We start from the raw sequence: 20,514 nt of genomic DNA, 5'->3' as shown, positions 1-20,514 counted from the left end.
ATGAACATATTTGTATTATAATACATTCATATACATATAACAATAGCGCCCTCTGATGGTGACTGGCTCTCACACCTCTGTTTTGCGTCACTGAGTTCAGACTAACATACCAGCAGCGGCCATCTTACTTCCTCAAAAAAAAAAAGAAGTCCCAAAGAAAAACAGAATCAATCCTTGGATACATGGGTGACCACATCAGGGACAGTTATGGAGCATTAAATCAAGGCGCTACGACAAGCAAGCTAGACGCAGCTATAGGGAACAGGGTAAGAAGCGACATCTTTTGACAGTAAATGGTTTAATGTGTAGCGCTGGAGTTTTCATGATAGCCTGTTTGATGATGCGAGAATTGAGCCATTGACACGTGACTGTAATTTAGTGATATACACGCGAAAACAAAAACATTAACGCGATAATAGTTTAAATATTCCTGGCTGAGCTTTAAATTACTTGTATATCGCGAAATACTGGATACTTGCAGTAGGCTAGTAACTTAGCATGCTAACTTACAGTATAATATTGTCTGTAAACATTGTGCTGTGATGTGTGTAGATCAATACTTGATGTTTAAGGTAAGACAGTGAGGTTTACATGTTGAGCACTTCAGTGTCAGATACTGCAGGCCCGGGAGGAAAGGTCTGTTGATGATGATAACCATCTGCATGTCAGAAAGGTTAAACAGATTGCAAGTTTCTGCATCATGTTTATATGTCTTTGACTCTCTCGGTGAAACTGGAACTCTTGAATGAGCGTAAACAACCTGGCTGCTAATCATAGGTGTCATTTACACTGGGGACGCTGGGGACATGTCCCCACCACTTTTTGAAATGGCTGATTTTGTCCCCACCACTTTTTGAAAGCATTTGGTTAAAATGTTCTGAAAAATGAAGCGAACCAAGAAATGTTAAAGGTTTATTTATCAATTATCACTTAAAATATTACTAAAATCCATATTGCTATCACACGAGCCAATGGCAATTAAATGCACAGATGCATAGTCAGATTAATGATTCACGAACAGAATATTGTATTTGACTTATGCTGCATACACATACGCAATGACAATTATGCCTACTGTAAATATAGAGTTACAACTATGATTAGAGTTGTTTGCATAAAATGCACCGCAAACATTCACATGTTTGCCCTGTGATAGGCTACGATTTATCTCCATAAATACTATTTTCTCAATTCTGCGCATATATTTTTACTTTCATCAATTGCTCGATCAATATTATCATCACATATTTTACATTTACATTTTTTACTGTAGGTAGGCTACCTGTAAACAATTTAATATAGGTTAATAAAGTTGTAACCTTTAATATAGGTTACAACTGTTTAACTCCCCCAGAGTTAAACAGTTGAGTTTTACCGTTTTGGAATCCTTTCAGCCGATCTCCGGGTCTGGGGGTACCACTTTTAGCATAGCTTAGCATAATGAATTGAACCGGACAGGACCATTAGCATCTCTCTCAAAAAAATGAACAAAGAGTTTCGATATTTTTCCTATTTAAAACTTGACTCTTCTGTAGTTACATCATGTACTAAAACCGACGGAAAATGAAAAGTTGCGATTTTCTAGGCTGATATGGCTAGCTATACTCTCATTCCTGCGTAATAATCAAGAAACTTTGCGGCCGTACCATGAGTCCAGCAGGCGTAATGATATGACGCAGCGCCTGCCGCCTGATAATAGGCTACCGAGCTGGGGACTATTTTCAGGCGCTGCGTCATATCATTACGCCTGCTGCACTCATGGTATGGCAGCAAAGTTTCTTGATTATTACGCAGGAATGAGAGTATAGTTCCTAGCCATATCAGCCTAGAAATTTTTTGACTTTATTGATTCTGCTTTTATTCGTAACGCAATGGACCGGTCAACGGGACATAAATTAATCCTTAAAGGATGGGACATTTGCACAAAAATAATAAATAACTTACCGTAGCCTATTTTATAAGTCGCTCCAGAGTCGCATATCAGTCAAAAAATGCATCACGAGGAAGAAAAAAACATATAGGCCTATAGCTTAAGTCGCACTGGACTAAGTCGCATTTTTTTTAGAAATTTATTTCACACAAAAAAAAAAAAATTTTTTTTTTTTTACAGACAGTTCTCCATTATGGACGTGAGCGCGTCTAAAGCGGCACTAAACGAATGTTTTAAACTTTCACAGAGACCTCAAACTGAAAGCACAAAGCCTGTCTTTACATTTAATTTCGTTTTGTATTAATTGTATCTTAATTTTAATCGATGTTTCATCAACAAATTGTCTGGATTTAATAAGAAGTAGCTAAATATAGGCTATTAGAAAATAGATAATCAGGACACGGAGGCGCTGGCGAACCTGGAGCTCGTCTCATAATCAACCGAAACTCAGCGTAGGCCTATAAGGTAGCCTATTGCCTCACAGACCTGAGACATAGATAGCTTGAAATGTCTACTTTTAAGCAGAACAATTCAAAACGAAAGAAAACAGACTGCGCTGCTTATGTAATTCGTATGAAATGTGCATTTCTCTCTGGCGCTGCGAAGATCGCGATTCGTCAACTTCATGGATAGCCGACACTGACATAAAAAAAAAAAACTGTTTTATTAGTAAACAATTAAAATGTATCCTGCTATATTTTACATATTTGCCTGTTCCTTACAAAACACTGAGGTTTTTGACTTTTTTTTTTTTTTTTGCAGCTGCGGACAAATTCTTTCACACACACACAATACACTCTGCGCTTATGTTTTAAAATCATAATTTAACATATATAACAATTTTTAAATAGCCCACTTAAAGTGTTTATTACAAATAAATTACTAAATGCAAAAAAATATATATATATTTAATGAACTAACATATGCGTTGCATTTACAATTCTGTGAAAACGGCACCCCCACTTCCCGCGTCCCTGACTCTACGTTGTTAGAACGTGTTAGAAATTCCATGGGACTACCGCTCCTTTCCAGCTTCATGGATTTGCGCTCTGGCCTGAGCAGGAATGGATGGACATGATGTGCTACGTTCAGACCTCGAAGTGTAGGGGAGGAGGTTTCATTCATCCATGTCTTAGCCAGCTAACATCGTTAGTTCTTCTTGAAAAATTTTCAACTTTAAGAGAAGATGTTGATCAACAGTACAGGGGAGTTTTTATATAGCATATATTTGCACTGTGATTGATTTAGTTAATTGTAGCCGATTAAGTAATTTACAGATCAATAAAAAAAAAATTGGCTTTGTGTGTGTGTGCATGCGAGAGAGAGGGCCTGCGTGCCATCTTATAGTTTTAAAATAGTTTGGATGTTAGTGTTTTTTTTTTTTTTTTTTTGTGGCATATGACAGTATTTGTCTGGCCTACGCTATGCCCATTTTTGATGCGCCCTTATTCAATATTTTTCCCGTCCTGCTGTAATGTTTTTTCATCAGATTTTTTGTCCCCACCACTTTTCAACACAAACTGACGCCCCTGCTGCTAATAGATCTGCAGTCTTCAGACAGCTCGTGAGTCATACACAGCAGGTGTAACTTCATACGGGAAGCTCTGTGTGGACACTAGACTCCTAACATTCTCCACTTCATGCCATCGCAAGTGATGAATGTCTGAAATCAATTTCTGTGGTACTGATTGACTGTATGCGAGACTTATGCTCTTGTGAAGTGTTTTTGATTTGAAATGAATTGTCGGCAACCAAAACAATATTTCATCAGTGACCAGCTAAAAATGTTTCTATGATATATATGCAAATGTTGTTAATGCAATGCAATGTGGTGTCTAGCATTTCTTTATACTTTTTTTTTTTTTTTACCAATTACTAAAAATGTAACTAAAATGAATATATATATATATATATATATATATATATATATATATGATTAATAGTATATATTAAAAATATTTTAAAAAGCATTTTTAAATCCAACCTAATAATCTTTTTTTTAGGTTAGCTTTTTCCCAATGGTTTTAATTATTTTGTATTCCAGTGTGTTCTTTTGTTTTTTGTACGCTTTGTATTTCTGTCTGTGTATTTTATATATATATATATATATATATATATATATATATATATATATACATATATATATATATAGCCTAATTTTTTTATTTAGGCTATTTTTCTCTTTGTATTTTTATTGTGTAAAGGGCCTTGAAAAGCTGCTTTAAAGGCGCTATATAAAATAAAGTTTATTATTATATATTTAATACTAAAACAGCACTGATTTTGCTGCAGTTTAGCTTTTACTTTGGCTTGGGTAACTTGATTTATTTTTGTTTCATTTGTATTTAAATTTTTTCCAATAGTTTGTGATATAATAAATGGCAGACCCCCATCAGTACCGCAATGGAGCCCTTGGCTTTTGACCTCACTTGACTTTGGGATGTGCGCTGTGGCAACTCAATGTAAATTGTAGATTTATACATATCTACAAACAGCTAGGACTGATTGCCAAAACTTTTTATAAACGTTTCATTGATTCCCTACACAGGTAGTATTAATGGACCATTTGTAAATAAGTAATCTTAAAGTTTGCCATTAACCTTTTTTGAGGAAGTTGAGCACAAGCGCTTGGCTGAAGTAAACTAAACATTTATCCTGTTCCAGCCCACCTTGTTACTTTCCTTTGATGAACACATGGAAGTCATTGCTCATGTTTCCAGCACGACACATGAAAAGGATCAAGCATCTGGGTTTGCTTTTTAATTGGAGTTTGATATTTTCCAGAGTATTTAGTCATGGCTCATAGTATGCTTTCTCAGCAGAATCAGATTTAGATCCTCGACACTGAAGGAGAAGCTAATGTGCTAATAGGTTGAATGAGGAACTAGTGCTCCAGGGCACACCTTCTTAAGGAACACCAAGAGTTTTGTAATTTCCTTACTAGAACAATGCTTATCGCAGCAGATATGAAACAAGAACTTGTTTAGTTATTAAAGTCACTTTGTGGCCAATTGATGTTTGATCAGTTTGTTGGTTCAATTGAAAATCAGAAATCATCAGGCTATGATATATTTCATTGTTGTTTTTAACAGTGTTGTGTTGAACAGTGTTCCTGACATTGTTACACTGGTAGTCATGTAAAATATAATCCACTTTAAACTCAAATTTAATCCCTGAAATGAAACGTTGAGATTTAGCAATGGCAGTTTTTTTTGGTTTATATTTTTGAATGGTGGCACTGGCTATGTCTCACCCTCATGTCGTTTCAAACCCATAAGACGTTTGTTCTTTTTCCGAGTGCAAATTAAGATAATTTTAATATTTTCTCTTAATTTTGTCCATCCGTTGAAAGTACATGCACACGCTACCAAAATTTCCAGCTTCATAAAGACATTGTAAAAGTAATCCAATCAGTCTTTTATAATTTAAGTCTTCTGAAGAGACACAGTCAGATTTATTTTATGCTTTTATTGTCATAAACATTGATCAACCGACATATAGAACTCATCAAATAGGGTAAAGATGGAAGCTCAAACATGCTTGCTTGACGCGCAAAAAAACAAGGTTTGTTCTCCATTATCAAGTATGGTTGAGCAATGTCTTTATGTACTTGATACTTTAAATTTTGGTTATGTGGACAAAAATGATGAGAGAGTGTCAAAAATACTCAACATTTCTTTAGTAGAATACATTTGTTTTCAGAATATGAGCAAAAGTATGGAACGACTTGAGGCTGAGTAAATGATGACAGAATGACATTTTTTGATTGAGCTATAAACGCAACTACTCTTTGACATGTCCTGGCGTAATTATTTTTAAGTTACATGTTTTTTATTTATATTAATTTGTATTCATTTATTGTATGTTTGATTTCTCTTGCTTTAGATGTTTTGTGAATTTTTAGTTGACTATCTCTGTTTACTTGCTTGAAAATTTAATTTATTGCCTTGCTCTTGAGTTTCTTAAAATGCTTGTTATAAAAAAAGAAAAAAGAAAGAAATGTCCTGGCGTCATTGTGAAGTCTGGTCATTCTCAGTGAGGTGCCATTAGCATGACATCTCTGAGTGTTTGGCATGAAAATGGATATGACAATGTTTAGGGCCCTATGATTTCCGTGAGGCGGAAAATGCAGTAAAAATCTACTGTAATGCGGAATTTGTAACATTTTTGAGATATAGCCAGGGTTGGGGAGTAACGGAATACATGTAATGGCAAATCATTTATTAATGATTATATATTGAATAAAAATCAATTATTATTATTTACATTGTAAATCAAATCACGATATAGTCTGTGAATATTAAACCACAAAAATACTTTTTTAAATATGAATTCTGGATGTTCTGTTTGTCTCTGTGTGAATGAGTGTTTTCATTTCCCACACACACACTGAAGCACACGTGACGCTCGCTGCGTTCTCAGCGTCTGCCGTCTCACTATATGAGGACACAAACTCTTTCTTACACAAACTCATCGCTTTGCTTCAGAAGGTCTTTATTAACCCCCCGGAGCCGTGTGGAGCACTTTTATGATGGATAGATGCACTTTTATGGACTTCAAAACAGAAATGGCCATTCACTGCCATTATAAAGCTTGGAAGAGCCAGGACATTTTTTTATATAACTCCGACTCCTACACCTGAATTGAGGGTGAGTAAATTTTTGGGTGAACTATCCCTTTAAGCTAAACAAAGTTGAGAAATGTTGCCTCAGCAACTAGCTGAAATAAAGTACGTTTTTTAAATATATATATTTTATTTCAGTTAATATTTAATTTAATTATCTGAGGTAATGAAAAAAAATTTTTTAATGATGTTTTAGTTTTAGCTAACAATAATCCTGGGCCCGTATTCTTAAAACTTCTAAGAATCCTCTCAGAAAGCTCCTAATTTAGCTTAAAAACTTCTACGTAGGAGTCTTAGCTTAAGAGCGATTCGGGACCGATTTGAGAGCAACTCTGAGCGAGGAAAAGACAACGTTCTTTTATCTTAGTTAGGAGGCGGGGCTGACCCCATTGCTACGTATGACACAGTCTTTTGAAGATTGTTATTAGTTGGTTTTCCAAGAAGAAGGGGAAAAAAAGATATCTTTTAAGTAAGCCTTCACTTTGAAATTAAAGGCGTAATTTTTCCTGTTTCATTGTACTCACACACGCACACACACATTATATGTAGGCTATATGAAGAGTTCAGATGCAAAAGCCTCTATCTGAAATTTTCTTCTAGAATGATCGTTTGTATCAAGCTCGCAGTAACGTGCGGTGAAATCTTGTCATGGGTAGGCTGTGACCTATCAATGTGGCATATATGTTTATATATTCATTCGGTTAATGTAGCAACCCAAGTTCATATCAGGCATCATCACGCTGCCTGCATACAGCAAAGTCAGTCATATGTGAGGCTAATGCACAAACAAATCTAATAATCAAATTAATGGACACATCTATCTTATGACTTATACAACAAACAAATGTTTTGTGCGGGAACCCAGTTACGTTAAGAGAGGGAGGCGGCGCGGTGTCAGCGAACTGACAAGCAGCCTAGTCACTATTGTAGTTTGTATTAATGCCATGGTTCAACAAATAATGTAAAGGTTAAATAATAATTCACTTAGACTTTATAAGAAGCAATTGCGACTTTATTTCACACAATTCTGACTTTATATCTTGCAATTCTGACTTTATAACATGCAATTGCGACTTTATTTCACGCAATTCTGACTTTATATCTCGCAATTCTGACTTTATAACACGCAATTGCGACTTTATTTCACGCAATTCTGAGAAATAATGACAAGATTGCGAGATGTAAACTCGCAATTGTGAGATAAAAAGTCGCAATTATCTTTTAAAATGTTTTATTCTGTAGCGGAAACAAGCTTCCATACCTCCTGGCCTCTTCCTCCCATCCATCCTCCCTGACGCGTTAGTAGGGCCGGCCCAGCTATCGGTAGGCGCCGGCGGTGCCGCGGTAGCCTACTCCTGAGAAAACGTTTTGGAAAAGACGGGCTATGGACCCAACCAACTCTATAGGAGGGTAGGGGAGAACTCCCTCACATGGTACAACCCATGCAGAGGCTGCGCGCTGCGGTGTCAGAATGCGGAACGTCCGAACGTGTGTAGCCTAATGTAACTAACGTGACAAATGTGAAAAAAGAAAATTTAAAAGTGAAGCGGCCCACCGGGAATTCTCCCGATTACCCACCCCGGGCCTGTTGACAGCCAACGCTAGGCGCTGCTAGATCGGGAAGCGCGGATTGAGTGAGAGCGAGTGGATCACGTGACATGAAGCAAGCTCGGTCTCTGCCTCAATGTTGATAATTCAAGACAGCATGAGAACTGACTGCGCATGCGCAAACCTACATAAACTACGTTCTATGGACCAAAGAGGCACTGCTAACCTCTGCCTCAATGGCCATTGCCTTGCATTTCCTGCATGAAACAATGGTTTTAGGAGCAAACAATGGCAAAATGAGTATATTATATGTGTATTCCTGAAAATTTTTGTTACAAAAATTAATATTTGGAATAAAATAAATGCAATTAATAATGTGGTGAATTAATAAAGTTCTTGGAATTAATAAATGTAATGTCAACATTTCCTTTGGTGAGGCACTGCCTACCCTGCCTACCCTGACCGCACGTCCCTGCAAGCTCGTATATTTAAGTTCAGTAATTTCACTTAAATGGCAATGAAAATGACCTTTTAATTGTCATTTAAGTGAAATTACTGAACTTATTACTATATGAGCTTGATAAAAATGATCATTCTAGAAGAAAATTTCAGATGGCACTTAGAGGCTTTTGCATCTGAACTCTACATATATTCTTTAGTTTTTATTTACAATGTTGTTAATGTCGTACTTAACGTTTTTGATAGGAAATGAACGAAAAAGTACTGTAATTGTTTGTGTGATCACTTTGCTTATAGAAGGTTGTGACAACCAAATCATCACTGCTGTAGGCTATAGTTGCATTTTTCCAGTTGCCAAATAGCCTATGTTAATGTAGTGATTACTTCCATTTCGCTATGGCATTTCTGCGCTGTGTCGGAGATGTTAGGTGTCTCTAAGATCGGTCACAAATATGATCCCTGCACAATCTAATATTTAGCATCTCATTAACTCACTGTCATGCATTGTGCGCAAGCGCAACACATTTCTTCTTCCTCTTCACGTTTCACCCATTTTCTCCGCTGCTAAAGAAACCTCAAGCCTCTTAAAACAAGTCCTCGTCCGTAGGCTACTCCTAATTTTGAACCTTAAGACCTCTTTTAAGGGTTAAGGTGCTTTCTGAATTACTTTTTTCTTTACTAGGATCTTTTCTTTAATTTAAAGAGTAAACGCCCACATTTCTAAGAATATTCTTAGAAGTTTGTCACTAGGAGCTTATCTTTGCATTAAGATTTTTCATGAATACCAGCCCTGGTCTTTTGGGTGAACTACTACACCCTTAGTCATGATAATTACCTTTGATAACTTTACTGAATCAATTTTGATAGATAGTTTGCCATTCAGTGGTAAAGTTTGATGTGTGTGTGGTTTGAGGCTTGAATGAGAAATGGTTTAGCCATGAGCTTGCCAGAAACAGCAGACCACAGAAGTAGCACAGCCCCTGGCTCTATTCTTATGTAAGATTTACATTGTTATTGTAACTGTCCTTAGAATGGAGAGATGAATTTGTATCTCATAGATCACTGTACCACACATGTAATGTGGTGTAAGCCAGATGTGGACTGTTTGGATGTTTTTCTTTGACGCAATGGATCCACAGTAATTTTAAGCTTTGTTTAATGGCCTGGGTTGTATATGGTGGATGACATGCTTTTGTACAGTGCCACAACTAAAATATTTCTATTATGACTGAAGAATATACTGATATTTATTTAATTTTACTTTAATATACACAAACATAGGCCCTATGTTTTCTTAGAAACAATAGTGTAAAGGTCAATTTTGCCATGGCAAATTCACAGTTCACGGTCAGCTTGTTGCTCTGTGTTGCGTCACCGTTGCTCTTGGCAGTGGATATGCCACAAATTAAGCTAATCATATGCAAATATTCACATGTGACATTAAATAATTTGCTCATAAATGCAGTATATATTTTTTTTATTTTAAAATAAGCAGCTACACACAATATTTAGTATGACATTACAAATGAACATCAAGTTAAGAGATTAGAGATTAATTAATTTTAATTATGTGACAAGTTACAAAAACATAAATAATATTCTTTACCAAGTCATCAAGAGTTGTAGAAATTTATATAATATATTCACAATGATTTCATTCTAATAACTGTTAAGCATCATTGTGAATCTCGATATGCAAAATGAAACATTTTAAATCTGTTAGAAAACAATGGCTGGTTGGTCAAAAGGATCGTTCCTCTGAGAAAAGTTTTGAGATTGCAATTTGAGAGCAAATACATTTAAATGCAGCAAATATTGTGTTTTGACTGAATATTATGGAAAGTTTGAAAATGTAGGTTTTTTAGCTCTAACACCCAGCCCTATGTACAATACGGATATATATAAAAAATGTTGTACAAAATGTTTTTAAATAATGAAGCCATTTAGTCTGTCAATACTTTACTCATCTGCTAAAATAATGTAATGTTTGATATAGTTAAAATACGTTAAATAGAAACATTTCCTTCTTTGTCAAAAGTGTTACAATTGTTTTTTGCTTAAAGGGGTGGTATAATGCCCTTTTCACAAGATTTGATCTCAAAATACCCCACAGATATATTTATATAGCATGTTAAAATTGTACATTTTTGAGGTTTTTATTTTAGGGTGCGTCAGAACGCACCATTTTGTGACTGTTCCTTTAAATGCAAATGAGCTGCTGCTCCCGGCACAGAGGGCGGAGCTTCAAGAGCTTGCACTCACACAGACATGCACTGAAAATTTCAAAAACTTTTAGCCTTTTATGTTCAAATCGGATTCAGACAATGATGGAGAGACTCGAGAAGAGGTTACAACATGTAGAATGCAACAGGACGTTTCTGAATGGTTAGTTGATGAATTTATGTAGCTTATGTGTAGTTAGTCACTGATTAGCATATTTTGTCTTGATAATCTATAAATCGTGTTCAGGGGGCTGATAGTCACTAACCCTGGAGGAATGTCGTGTAGTCCCTACCAGCCGTTTGTTGTAGTCCTTAAAAAGTGATTTCTTTAAAAGCAGATATCTCCCTTTGCTTTGAACTTTGAGCGTTGTAACGTTACAATATGTTGTTTATTATCATAATCAACCACCCCTTTAATCTTTTATGCATACATATTCAAATACACGCTAAACCTTTTCAATGTAAGTTTATATTTGACCCTGTCCTATATGATTGACTGATCACTAAACAGTGTACTGCAGAGAGAGAGAGAGAGAGAGAGAGAGAGAGAGAGAGTGTGTGTGTGTGTGTGTGTGTGTGTGTGTGTTTATGTGGGATGCTGCTGTATCCTAGCAACAGTGACAACCAAGGACTAATAGCAGACTTCATTACACATGCAGTGTGTGCTGAATGTTGGCACACTGCCTTTCAAAACATAATCAATTTGTGTATTGTGTTGTCTTTCAACCAAAAGATGTTACAGTGTTGAGAGTGTAAGAAATTCAGAAATAAAGAGGATGAGTAGATGACATTTGCTGGTGTGTTATGTAAGAATACACTGAGGCATGGCCTGGTAGTGTTGTATCCGCACGGTTTTGTGTGCAAGTGTTTGTTTGTAGTATGTCATGTTCAGATACTTGGTTTATCTCGATTTGGGTCATTACTCATTATGTATACTTAGGGTGCTGTGTATTTTATTTTTATGCACATGGATAACATCCTGTTTTCTCATATGGAAAGATTTCCTAATGCAAACATTTATTTTGTTAATAAAAATACGAGCAAAGTAGCAAATTGCAAACAATAAGACTAAGATAAAAATCAAATAAACAATGCTTTTCAGATAGGTATTCAGGTACAGAATATTACAGAATTTGAATATTTCAGTTTACAAGTTATTTGGTTAATAGCAGTGAGTGCTTTCTCTTTTTTCCTCTTTTTGATTAACAGAAAGGGCATGCAAATATACTTTGTGTGTATTTGACCATTTAAACGCAATAAGCCGCAACTGAGAACTCAATTCGGGACTGCAGGCTGACAGACGGGTTTCTGTGTGTATTCTTTTTCTCGGCTTGTTGCGCTTAATAACCCTCTTTAACATCATCATGTCCCACTCTTTCTCATTCATGCATGTTTCTTATCACTTATGTTTCACTCTAACTTTAGGTAGTACTATTATGACACTTTTGTGATCATTCTACAATTGGAAAATGGAAACTTTTTTTGACCGTTGAGTTGTTTTTAGTCAGCGATTGCAGAATCAAAAAAAATGGGAGGACTGGTTAATAAGTATGCTAACGTTCTCTTTACTTTAGAGAGGTTATATCAGGCCATGCTGTTTTCTTCCAATACTATCCGTCTCCATGTACAAACATGCTTTTGGATCTTTATTAGTTCAGTGACCGCATGTCCCACAATGTTTTACTCAATACATTTTTGTGTAAATGGCCTGAGTCATTGATAACGCAGTAAAAACAGCTGGCATTCCTATTTAAAAGCCTGCTTTTCCCTTTGAAAAGCTTGATCAGATCTTATATGCAGCTGAAAGGGACAATTATCTGCAATTTTTATTTATTTAATTATTATTTCTTTTGATGGGGGTTGAATTTAGAAACCTCATTGCAAAATAGAGTTCGTTAGCTAAACAAAACCCATCACAGTTCCCTTGTGTGGAAATATTCCTGCATTTTATGTTTGAGATCAGTTGCTGAATTAAACTGCCACTGAAATTTGTATTTGTTAAATTAGCAGCAGAAAAATTAGCCTGTAAATTTCCCATGTGACTGGAGGTTTTGAATGTCGGATGTTTCATGGGAATGAATGATTGTGGTTTGTGCTGATGTGGTCTCAGTGTATTCTGGCATTTTACAGCACCATGGTGAGCGCTGTGTTTATGTTTTTATTGGCTTCACGTCTAAACCACTGGGATGATGTAAAGTTGAAGTAATGATAGGCTAGCAAACACAACGTCCATTCATTCACCGTCTGTGGGAGAGGCTCATTTTTATTATTTGTTAGCACTTTGATAGATGTTCAACAGCAGCCACTGTATATGCCGTAGATTCAACACATCCTCTGTATTTTCGGTTGTTCCGTATGGCTAAAGTGATATTGCAGACCTTACCACATCCTTGACCTATTACATCGTTCCCAAAAGCTCCATTCCAGTTATGTTTTCAAGTGTTACTAATACACAGCCTGCAAAGCTTGGACCGAGTTCCTTTTGTAACTTTTTAGCTGTTCACCTTTTTCTTCTCCTGAATATATATACTGAATTTGTCTTTTGCAGAAACTGAAGTGAGGAGCTTCCTGTGACCCCATCTTCTGCTGATCCCCAGCGAGACCCTTGACTCCTCACTTGAGGAGGCATGGAAGTCCAGGGAGATGCTGGGATTGGGGGTTTGTTGGCACCCAGCCCACAAAGTGAGGCTGTAACCCACGAGATGGGCGAACTGACCCTGCACCCCGGCCAGAGGCTGCCCCCCCTCAATGAGCGCAAAAATGGTAAGTAAGCTGCGAAAAAATAGTTGGATTGAGTCTTTTAAATGAATTAGGGATGCACAATATAGCATTACCATTTTGGTTATTAGCCAATGTTTAATACATATTGGCTGATATTGAATATTTCATTGTGCATGCTTGCCGTCATCAACGCTTATATAAATGTTTAAAATCTTAAAAACGCTAATAATTTAAAGGCGTCATATAATGCTTTTTAATGTTTTCTTTTCTTGTTTAAAGGTATAGCGGAGGATTTTCCCGAATTTTAGAAAAGAACCGCCCTCTCCACTTTTTGAAAAAATGCACATGCGCAGCACTCTATTGCCTACACCTATTAAACGTGTGCACGAGAGAGCATGCACGAGCCTAGTTCTCCTCGTGCACGCTCTGTTTACAAGTTGCTGTTGGCATGGCTCATACAAGCCTACTTTCCTTTACCTGTCGAGTAGAAACTTCGCGACTGAGGCATCAGTGGGAAGCCCAACCTGTGCTTTTAGCGCACGCCAGCGTGTGAAATATTCTCCCAAAAACACTCTAACTCAAAAACATTCATGCAAGACAAAATGTCAAATGCCCTTCCGTGTTTTATTTACTTATTATACTGATCGATTGAGTGAGGACTCAAGACATGATCTGCAATGGAGAAGTAGCTTGTTGCATTAGTGTAATAAATACTATGTGAACACAGTGGAATTATCAAAAATGAACACACAAGGTTTTAGAACATTTCAGCGTGATACCTTTTACCATTTGGGCATAATTACCTTAGACAAATTGAGATGTTTACCGTGTCTGCGCGGTGCGTGACTTGTGCCAGGGCTAGCATCGCTAATCATAGCTTACATTAACTTTTACTAGCAGTGATTTTAAATGGATTTCTCCAAATAGCATGCCAAACTTTACCTGTCGAGTAGAAACTTCGCGACTGAGGCATCAGTGGGAAGCCCAACCTGTGCTTTTAGCGCACGCCAGAGTGTGAAATATTCTGCCAAAATCACTCTGGTCTTGTTTCTTTCTTCAGAGGCCTTTCTCTTCTTGTCATACAATTCGTAGACACTTTTTCTCTTGCGACCCTCAGACATTTTGAAAAAACCCGGTGAGAACGGGCGAGCTTCAATGAATGGCTGAAACCGCAGCTCACCACACACATACACCCGAAAGTGCGCATGCACAGAAAGCGAAAACTACCTAGGGATGAGCACGTACGACGGCCTTATGTAAACATATCACCAGAATGATTGACAACTAGGAGGACCAATAGTCTTGATGATCCACCCGGAAAAAGAAAATCCTCCGCAATACCTTTAATGTATCTGTGCATGCATACGAAGCTACAAAGCTCATAGTCTCACACAAAGCGATTTATTCTATCTAACACTGATCCAGACCTGCCTAAAACGCCTCGATCGAAGTCCATGCAGGTATTACTTCCTCAAACGTCCATGTCCCAATGTGAAATGTTAGCATAATGCCCGTCCAAAGGCATAAACAAAGAAAGAAGTTTAGGTTTTGGTGAATTCAGATGTTGTCATGTCGCAGAGACGCTGTGTGTTTGGAAGCTAAAGCTTGTGATTATGGTAAGGGCCGTTAAATTTTTGACACAGGCTTGAAGTGTTCGGCCAATCACAACACGCTGGGTCAGCTGGCCAATCAGATCACTCTTGAGTTTTTCCTGAAGGAGGGGCTTTGTGGAAATCAGAGCGTTACAGACAGACTGGGAATAGAAGAGCTTTACATTAAAGCATGTTAACCTGTTCTGTTACACCCAGTAATCAAAATAATGAACTTTTGAAATAGCATCATATTACTACCCCTTTAATAACACTGTTAAATGTAATCCTTTCGCAAATCTCAAAATAAACATTTTCAGACTGTTTATTATAGTGTTAAAACAAAATAATTGATTTTATTTATTTGTTTGTTTTTGTTTTGTTTTTTATACACTCGTTCAGAAGATTGGGGTCAGTTTTAAAATAAGTCTGATTTAATCAAAAATATTTCAATTCAAAGTATCTGTTTTATATATTTTAATATATAAACATATAAAAAATATGTATCATGATATTTCGGATATCATTCTAATATGCTCAAGAAACAGATTTTTATCACAGGTGAAAATGTTTGTGCTGCTTTATATATTTTTTAGACATTTTTCCAGGATTATTTAATGAATAGAAAGCAGAACAGCATTTCGTTTTTTGGGAATATTCTTTTGTAACATTATAAATGGCTTTACTGTCATATTTGATCAATTTAATGCTGCAAGGATGCTGAATAAAAAAAAAAAAAAAAACTTTTAAACTGTAGTGTATATTTAGACAAAATAGTATAGCATTTTAATATCAACTTTTTATCAGTAATAATGTGAAAATAAAAAACAGGTGGTGGAGATATTAGTTTACCTACAGCTCAGACAAATCAGTATCTTAAAAAAAGCCTGTTTTATTCTTGGCACATCTAAAACTGGGAAATGGCAGGCTCCTGAATATTTACTAAGTTCTTTGTCGGCCAACAAAAAGATATTTAGATGTCCCTCTTGGCTAAATGTTCATCGTCAGTGTTTTTTTTTTTTTGCCCATTTTTGGTGAATTTATTGTGAGGATTAAAAGTTGCCCATGTTCTGAAATGGTATTCATTTGCCCAGTTGTAATCACATTCTGCATAAATTCCACTATTTCATTTTGGCAATTCACGCCACATCCTGTTTAGTTTTGCCTCTATTTCCAGGTGATTAGATAATGTTTTATTTCTGTACCTGTTGAAAAAGAGAAGCTATTTTTCCATTCTGTCACCCTCAGTCCTCCGTGCACAGAAGCAGCCTCCACAATCCTGACGTTTCTTTGCCTCTTAGTTTGGGTGCAGACATTTGATTGACATGTGAAAGGTCACAGGACAGCGCTGTGTGCATGCGGTGGCTCGCAGCTCAGTGAGGGCTGCTCCTCTAGGTCTCTAGCTATGCTGAGGTCACACCGTCACAGTGAGTGGAAATGTAAACCAGTTTGGCAGAGCATGGCCCGTGTCAGTTACTCATCCTCTGGTTGTCTGTCAAACAAGATGCTTACTGTTATTTGGGTTTTTTGCTTCTTTCAAATCTTAAAAATAAAGCATTCATGATCCATTTGACCTTATAGAGAAAGTTAATTGTTCTTCTATAAAACTTTTTAAAAAGAGAGGTGCACTTTTGAATGATTTAGAAATGAACTTTTAGTGGCAGGGAGGGGTTAAACCTAGCCTGGTCTTTGTGCTCCCTCCTTGCTGCTGGTAGAGCAGAGATGTTGTCTTTTCTGAGGGAGCCCCAGTTTCGCTGGAGCTACTAACGGTGAATGGAGAGTCCTGAAGAACGAGGTCCTTGTGCTTTTTTCACAAAACTCTGGTGCCGTCAGGAGCCCACGCTGAGATTCTCTGAGCGTACGGCGGGACGGGCGAACGGCATGGCCTGCTTAGGACTGGAGGCTCACAACACCTGCAGAGGAAACATCATATCAGGTTCTGCGGCTTGCCGCTCGACTCTGAGAGGTGGTTGTCATCCTGTCGCTGAGGGCATATAGGTTTAGTTTATTTTGATTAGCTTTTACTGGCTTCATGATGCTTTGTTTATTAAGCTTAGGTCTAATGGAAATTTGCATGATAGCGTTAGAAAAAAATAAAGCTAGAATTGATTGGCTGTTCATGAGAGAACTATGGTAATTTCTCTGCGGATAATCAAGGTTGAGTGCCCATCAGATGCACAACAGGGAAGTTAAGAAATTGTTCTAGATAATGGCATCTTCATCTGAGCATTAGACCCGGCATAGATTGGCACGATAGGGATGTATAAAGCTACTTATTTTCGAAATCAACAAGTTGACTAATAGGTCTTAAGGAAGTCCTGTATAATTTGGCTGGTTTCACGTTCCCCTGAGTCTGATTGGATGCATTTCGTAGTGGTTGTTTACATAAGATGTATTTCTTAATTGCTGAATGGAGTGCAGGAGTCTCGAGATGAATCATTTTTCACGTGACGCTCAAAACACCGCATTAGATGTGATGCGACAACCAAGATGTCCGTCTGAATGTCTGTTTCTGTAGTAAGGATTAAGGAATGAATGTAAAGAGGGTTTTACCATGCAAACTGTCTAACAGGTAAAGAACAGTACACTGATTAAACAACCACACTAAAGATATCAATATCAGGATTATTAGTTAGTCCCAGCAGATGTATCAGCTATATCCTGTCTTCAGTGTCACATGATCCTTCAGAAATCATTCTGATATGATGATTTGGTTTCCAAGAGACATTTATTATTATTATCTTTGTTTGCTGCTTAATATTTTTGTGGCAACCATGACACGTTTGTTTTTCAGGATTTTTTTTATTAATATAACGTTCAAAAGAACTGTATTTTTTTTTTAAATGATAAATGTCTGTACAGTCCCTTTTGATCAACTTAAAGGAATAGTTCACTTAAAAAAAAAAAATTGTCATCATTTACTCGCCGTCAAGTTTGCTGAACACAAAAGAAGATATTTTGAAGAATGTCGGTAACCTTCGTAAGTTGATGAGATTTAAAAAAAAAAAATTTTTCCGGTAACTCTTTATTTCGATTGTCCACTTTAGGTATTCGACTAACTTTAAGTAACTTTGCAATTACATGTCAACTAACTCTCATTAGAATATTAGTTGACCTGTATGCTTAATATCAGCTAACACTTTATTGTGATGGTTCCCCAACAGACATTCTACTGACTATAAGTAACTTGGCAACTACAAGTCAACTTATTCTACTCACCCGAACCCTCACACCTAACTGTAACCTAACAGCCTACTGACAGTCAACTACAGTTTACTAATACTCTAATGACAGTTAGTTGACATGTAGTTGCAAAGTTACTTATAGTTAGTAGAATGTCTAAAGTGGCCTATTGAAATAAAGTGTAACCCTTTTTCCTACTATGGAAGTCAATGGGGTCCATCAACTGTTTGGTAAAAGTACTAATTTCTTTTGAAAACAAAAAAATAAATCTTACTGACCCCAAACTTTTGAATGGTAGCGACATATATAATATTGTCCCTGTTTTCAAACCACCGAGTCACTTTGTTTGCCATGTTTGAACAGACTGTCAGAACTAAACAAATCTTTGAAAGGATCTGAAACTCAAGAAAGTATGATCTCAACCCTCTTTCAGATCCCTTCAAAGATTTACACCAAGATGATGTAAGATGTTTTGCTCATCATGTGGAATAACCCAACCTAAAAAGCTGCAATGTTATGCTGTGCAGTCAAGATGATTTTTGCTGTGCCCCAAGTGTAGTCAGGGCACCGGGAATGCAGAAGGCCCCATTATTATCTCCTTCATGGTACATTCTTTCTTCCTCTCAAAGCTGAAGTGTGTCATATTTTTTTTAATGCAACATACTTTCTCAGTCATACAAAGTATTTATAACTATTAATACAGTCATTGTTTATACAGTTCCCTTTGGTGTCACAAGTGGTGCAAAAAGTTATAGTGCAGTTTCATAGTGAAAATGATTGACTTCAAATGATGTGTCCTCAGCTCCCTCCAGAGTTTCGTTTGCTCGACCTCAGCTGACCTTGTTAGCAGTTAACTGACTCATAGTGGGTGAAAAAAAATATTTTTCAGTCAGACTTAACCTCTCTGTTCCTGCATTTTCATTTGACATTTATGCATTTGACACTGGCAGATTTAAAGTAAATATTTTATCAGTATGCATAATGTATGTGCATGATGTTGCTAGTGCCATGTTGAGCTACAAGAACTGTACATTAACAACAACAAAGAATTGTTTAATCTTTGACTAAAATTATATCACGCTATTGGCACGTGTGACGCGCAGCTGTGTTGCACCAGCCGTCATACATTTATAAATTCTCAGCTAATGGTGCTCATGATTCTTGATTAATGTCAGACGTTATCATGTTGCCTTTCTGACCAATTTGAGCTGTTTTTATAATCAGCCAAGTAAATCCGGGAGGCTCAGCCAAGAAGGCAAAGAAAAAATGTCTTGAGAATTTTCCCAGGAAGTCTTCCAAACAGCACCCTTCAAAAAAGGGTCGCTCAAGAGCCTTTTGTTTTGGTAGCAGGAAGAACGTCTAGTTTTTTTTAATGGATGCTCTTATGTAATGCTAGAAAGGAAAAGTGTGTGATTTCAGTTGTGCAAAAGGTTAGATTTCCCTTTGTTGTCTATGTGGGTGTGTAGTTGTGCTAATCAGGTGGAAAAGTCCCATTCTGTGTGTAGTGTTGACAAGCCTGTTCTAGAGGTTGGGTCAAGAACATAACACTGCTTCTGTTTCTCTCCAACAGTTCTCCAGCTGAGGCTACAGCATAGACGCACCCGCGAGCAGCTCGTTGATCAGGGCATCATGCCACGTGAGTACAGCCCCTGCCATCTTGCACTGCAGCGTATACCAGCCTAGAAGGGAGAAGATGATTCATATTAACCCTTTGATGAAAACTAATTCTAAACATCACTTGTTTAACTACATATGTTAAAATGTGAACGTTTAATGCCCTGAAATGCCATTTTGCTGCCCATTTTTCCTTTATAATCAGAAAAAAGATTATGGTGGACTTAATTTTATCCATCATGAATTCATTGGATTGTGAAAAGTGGGTGGAAAGTAAGAGGCACTCATGACATCAGCTGAAAAGGACACTTTTAAAAGGCAAAGCATTACATTTTTATTGCAGAAAGTTCACTTTGGCAAGTTGTTTCGAACTCCCGAAATGAACACTGAACGAACTTTGTTTTGGCCTGATTTGTTCGAAATGACATCACACCAGTTCGTTCTTCGATTTCGCTTGAAGTATATCGGGCCTTAAATGTGAATTTTCTTTTCACATTTATTTAAAATTATTTAAAAGTGACATGTTACTCCTGATCAAATTTTGAAAATGCTTACTTAAAAAAAACATGCTTTAAGTCGTGTGAGTAAACCTTCCTGCTTTTGTGTTTAAGAGAGGAAATCAGT

The 20,514-nt window shown here is 36.8% G+C and overlaps 1 protein-coding gene across 1 annotated transcript in view; it reads left to right on the top strand.

Moving 5' to 3' along the window:
- The first annotated feature begins 94 nt into the window (after positions 1-94).
- The window catches only part of mrtfba (myocardin related transcription factor Ba), a 32,074-nt gene continuing 11,654 nt past the window's right edge, over positions 95-20,514 (top strand). The window contains exons 1-3 of the mRNA XM_084433459.1: positions 95-266; positions 13,332-13,546; positions 19,847-19,912. Coding sequence (XP_084289585.1) covers positions 13,411-13,546; positions 19,847-19,912 — 202 coding nt within the window. The 5' untranslated portion in view covers positions 95-266; positions 13,332-13,410. The remainder of the gene's footprint in view (positions 267-13,331; positions 13,547-19,846; positions 19,913-20,514) is intronic.

The sequence above is a fragment of the Rutilus rutilus genome (assembly GCF_951802725.1).
Source record: "Rutilus rutilus genome assembly, chromosome: 16".
Lineage (NCBI taxonomy): Eukaryota > Metazoa > Chordata > Actinopteri > Cypriniformes > Leuciscidae > Rutilus > Rutilus rutilus.
This window is presented reverse-complemented; position numbering and strand designations above follow the sequence as displayed.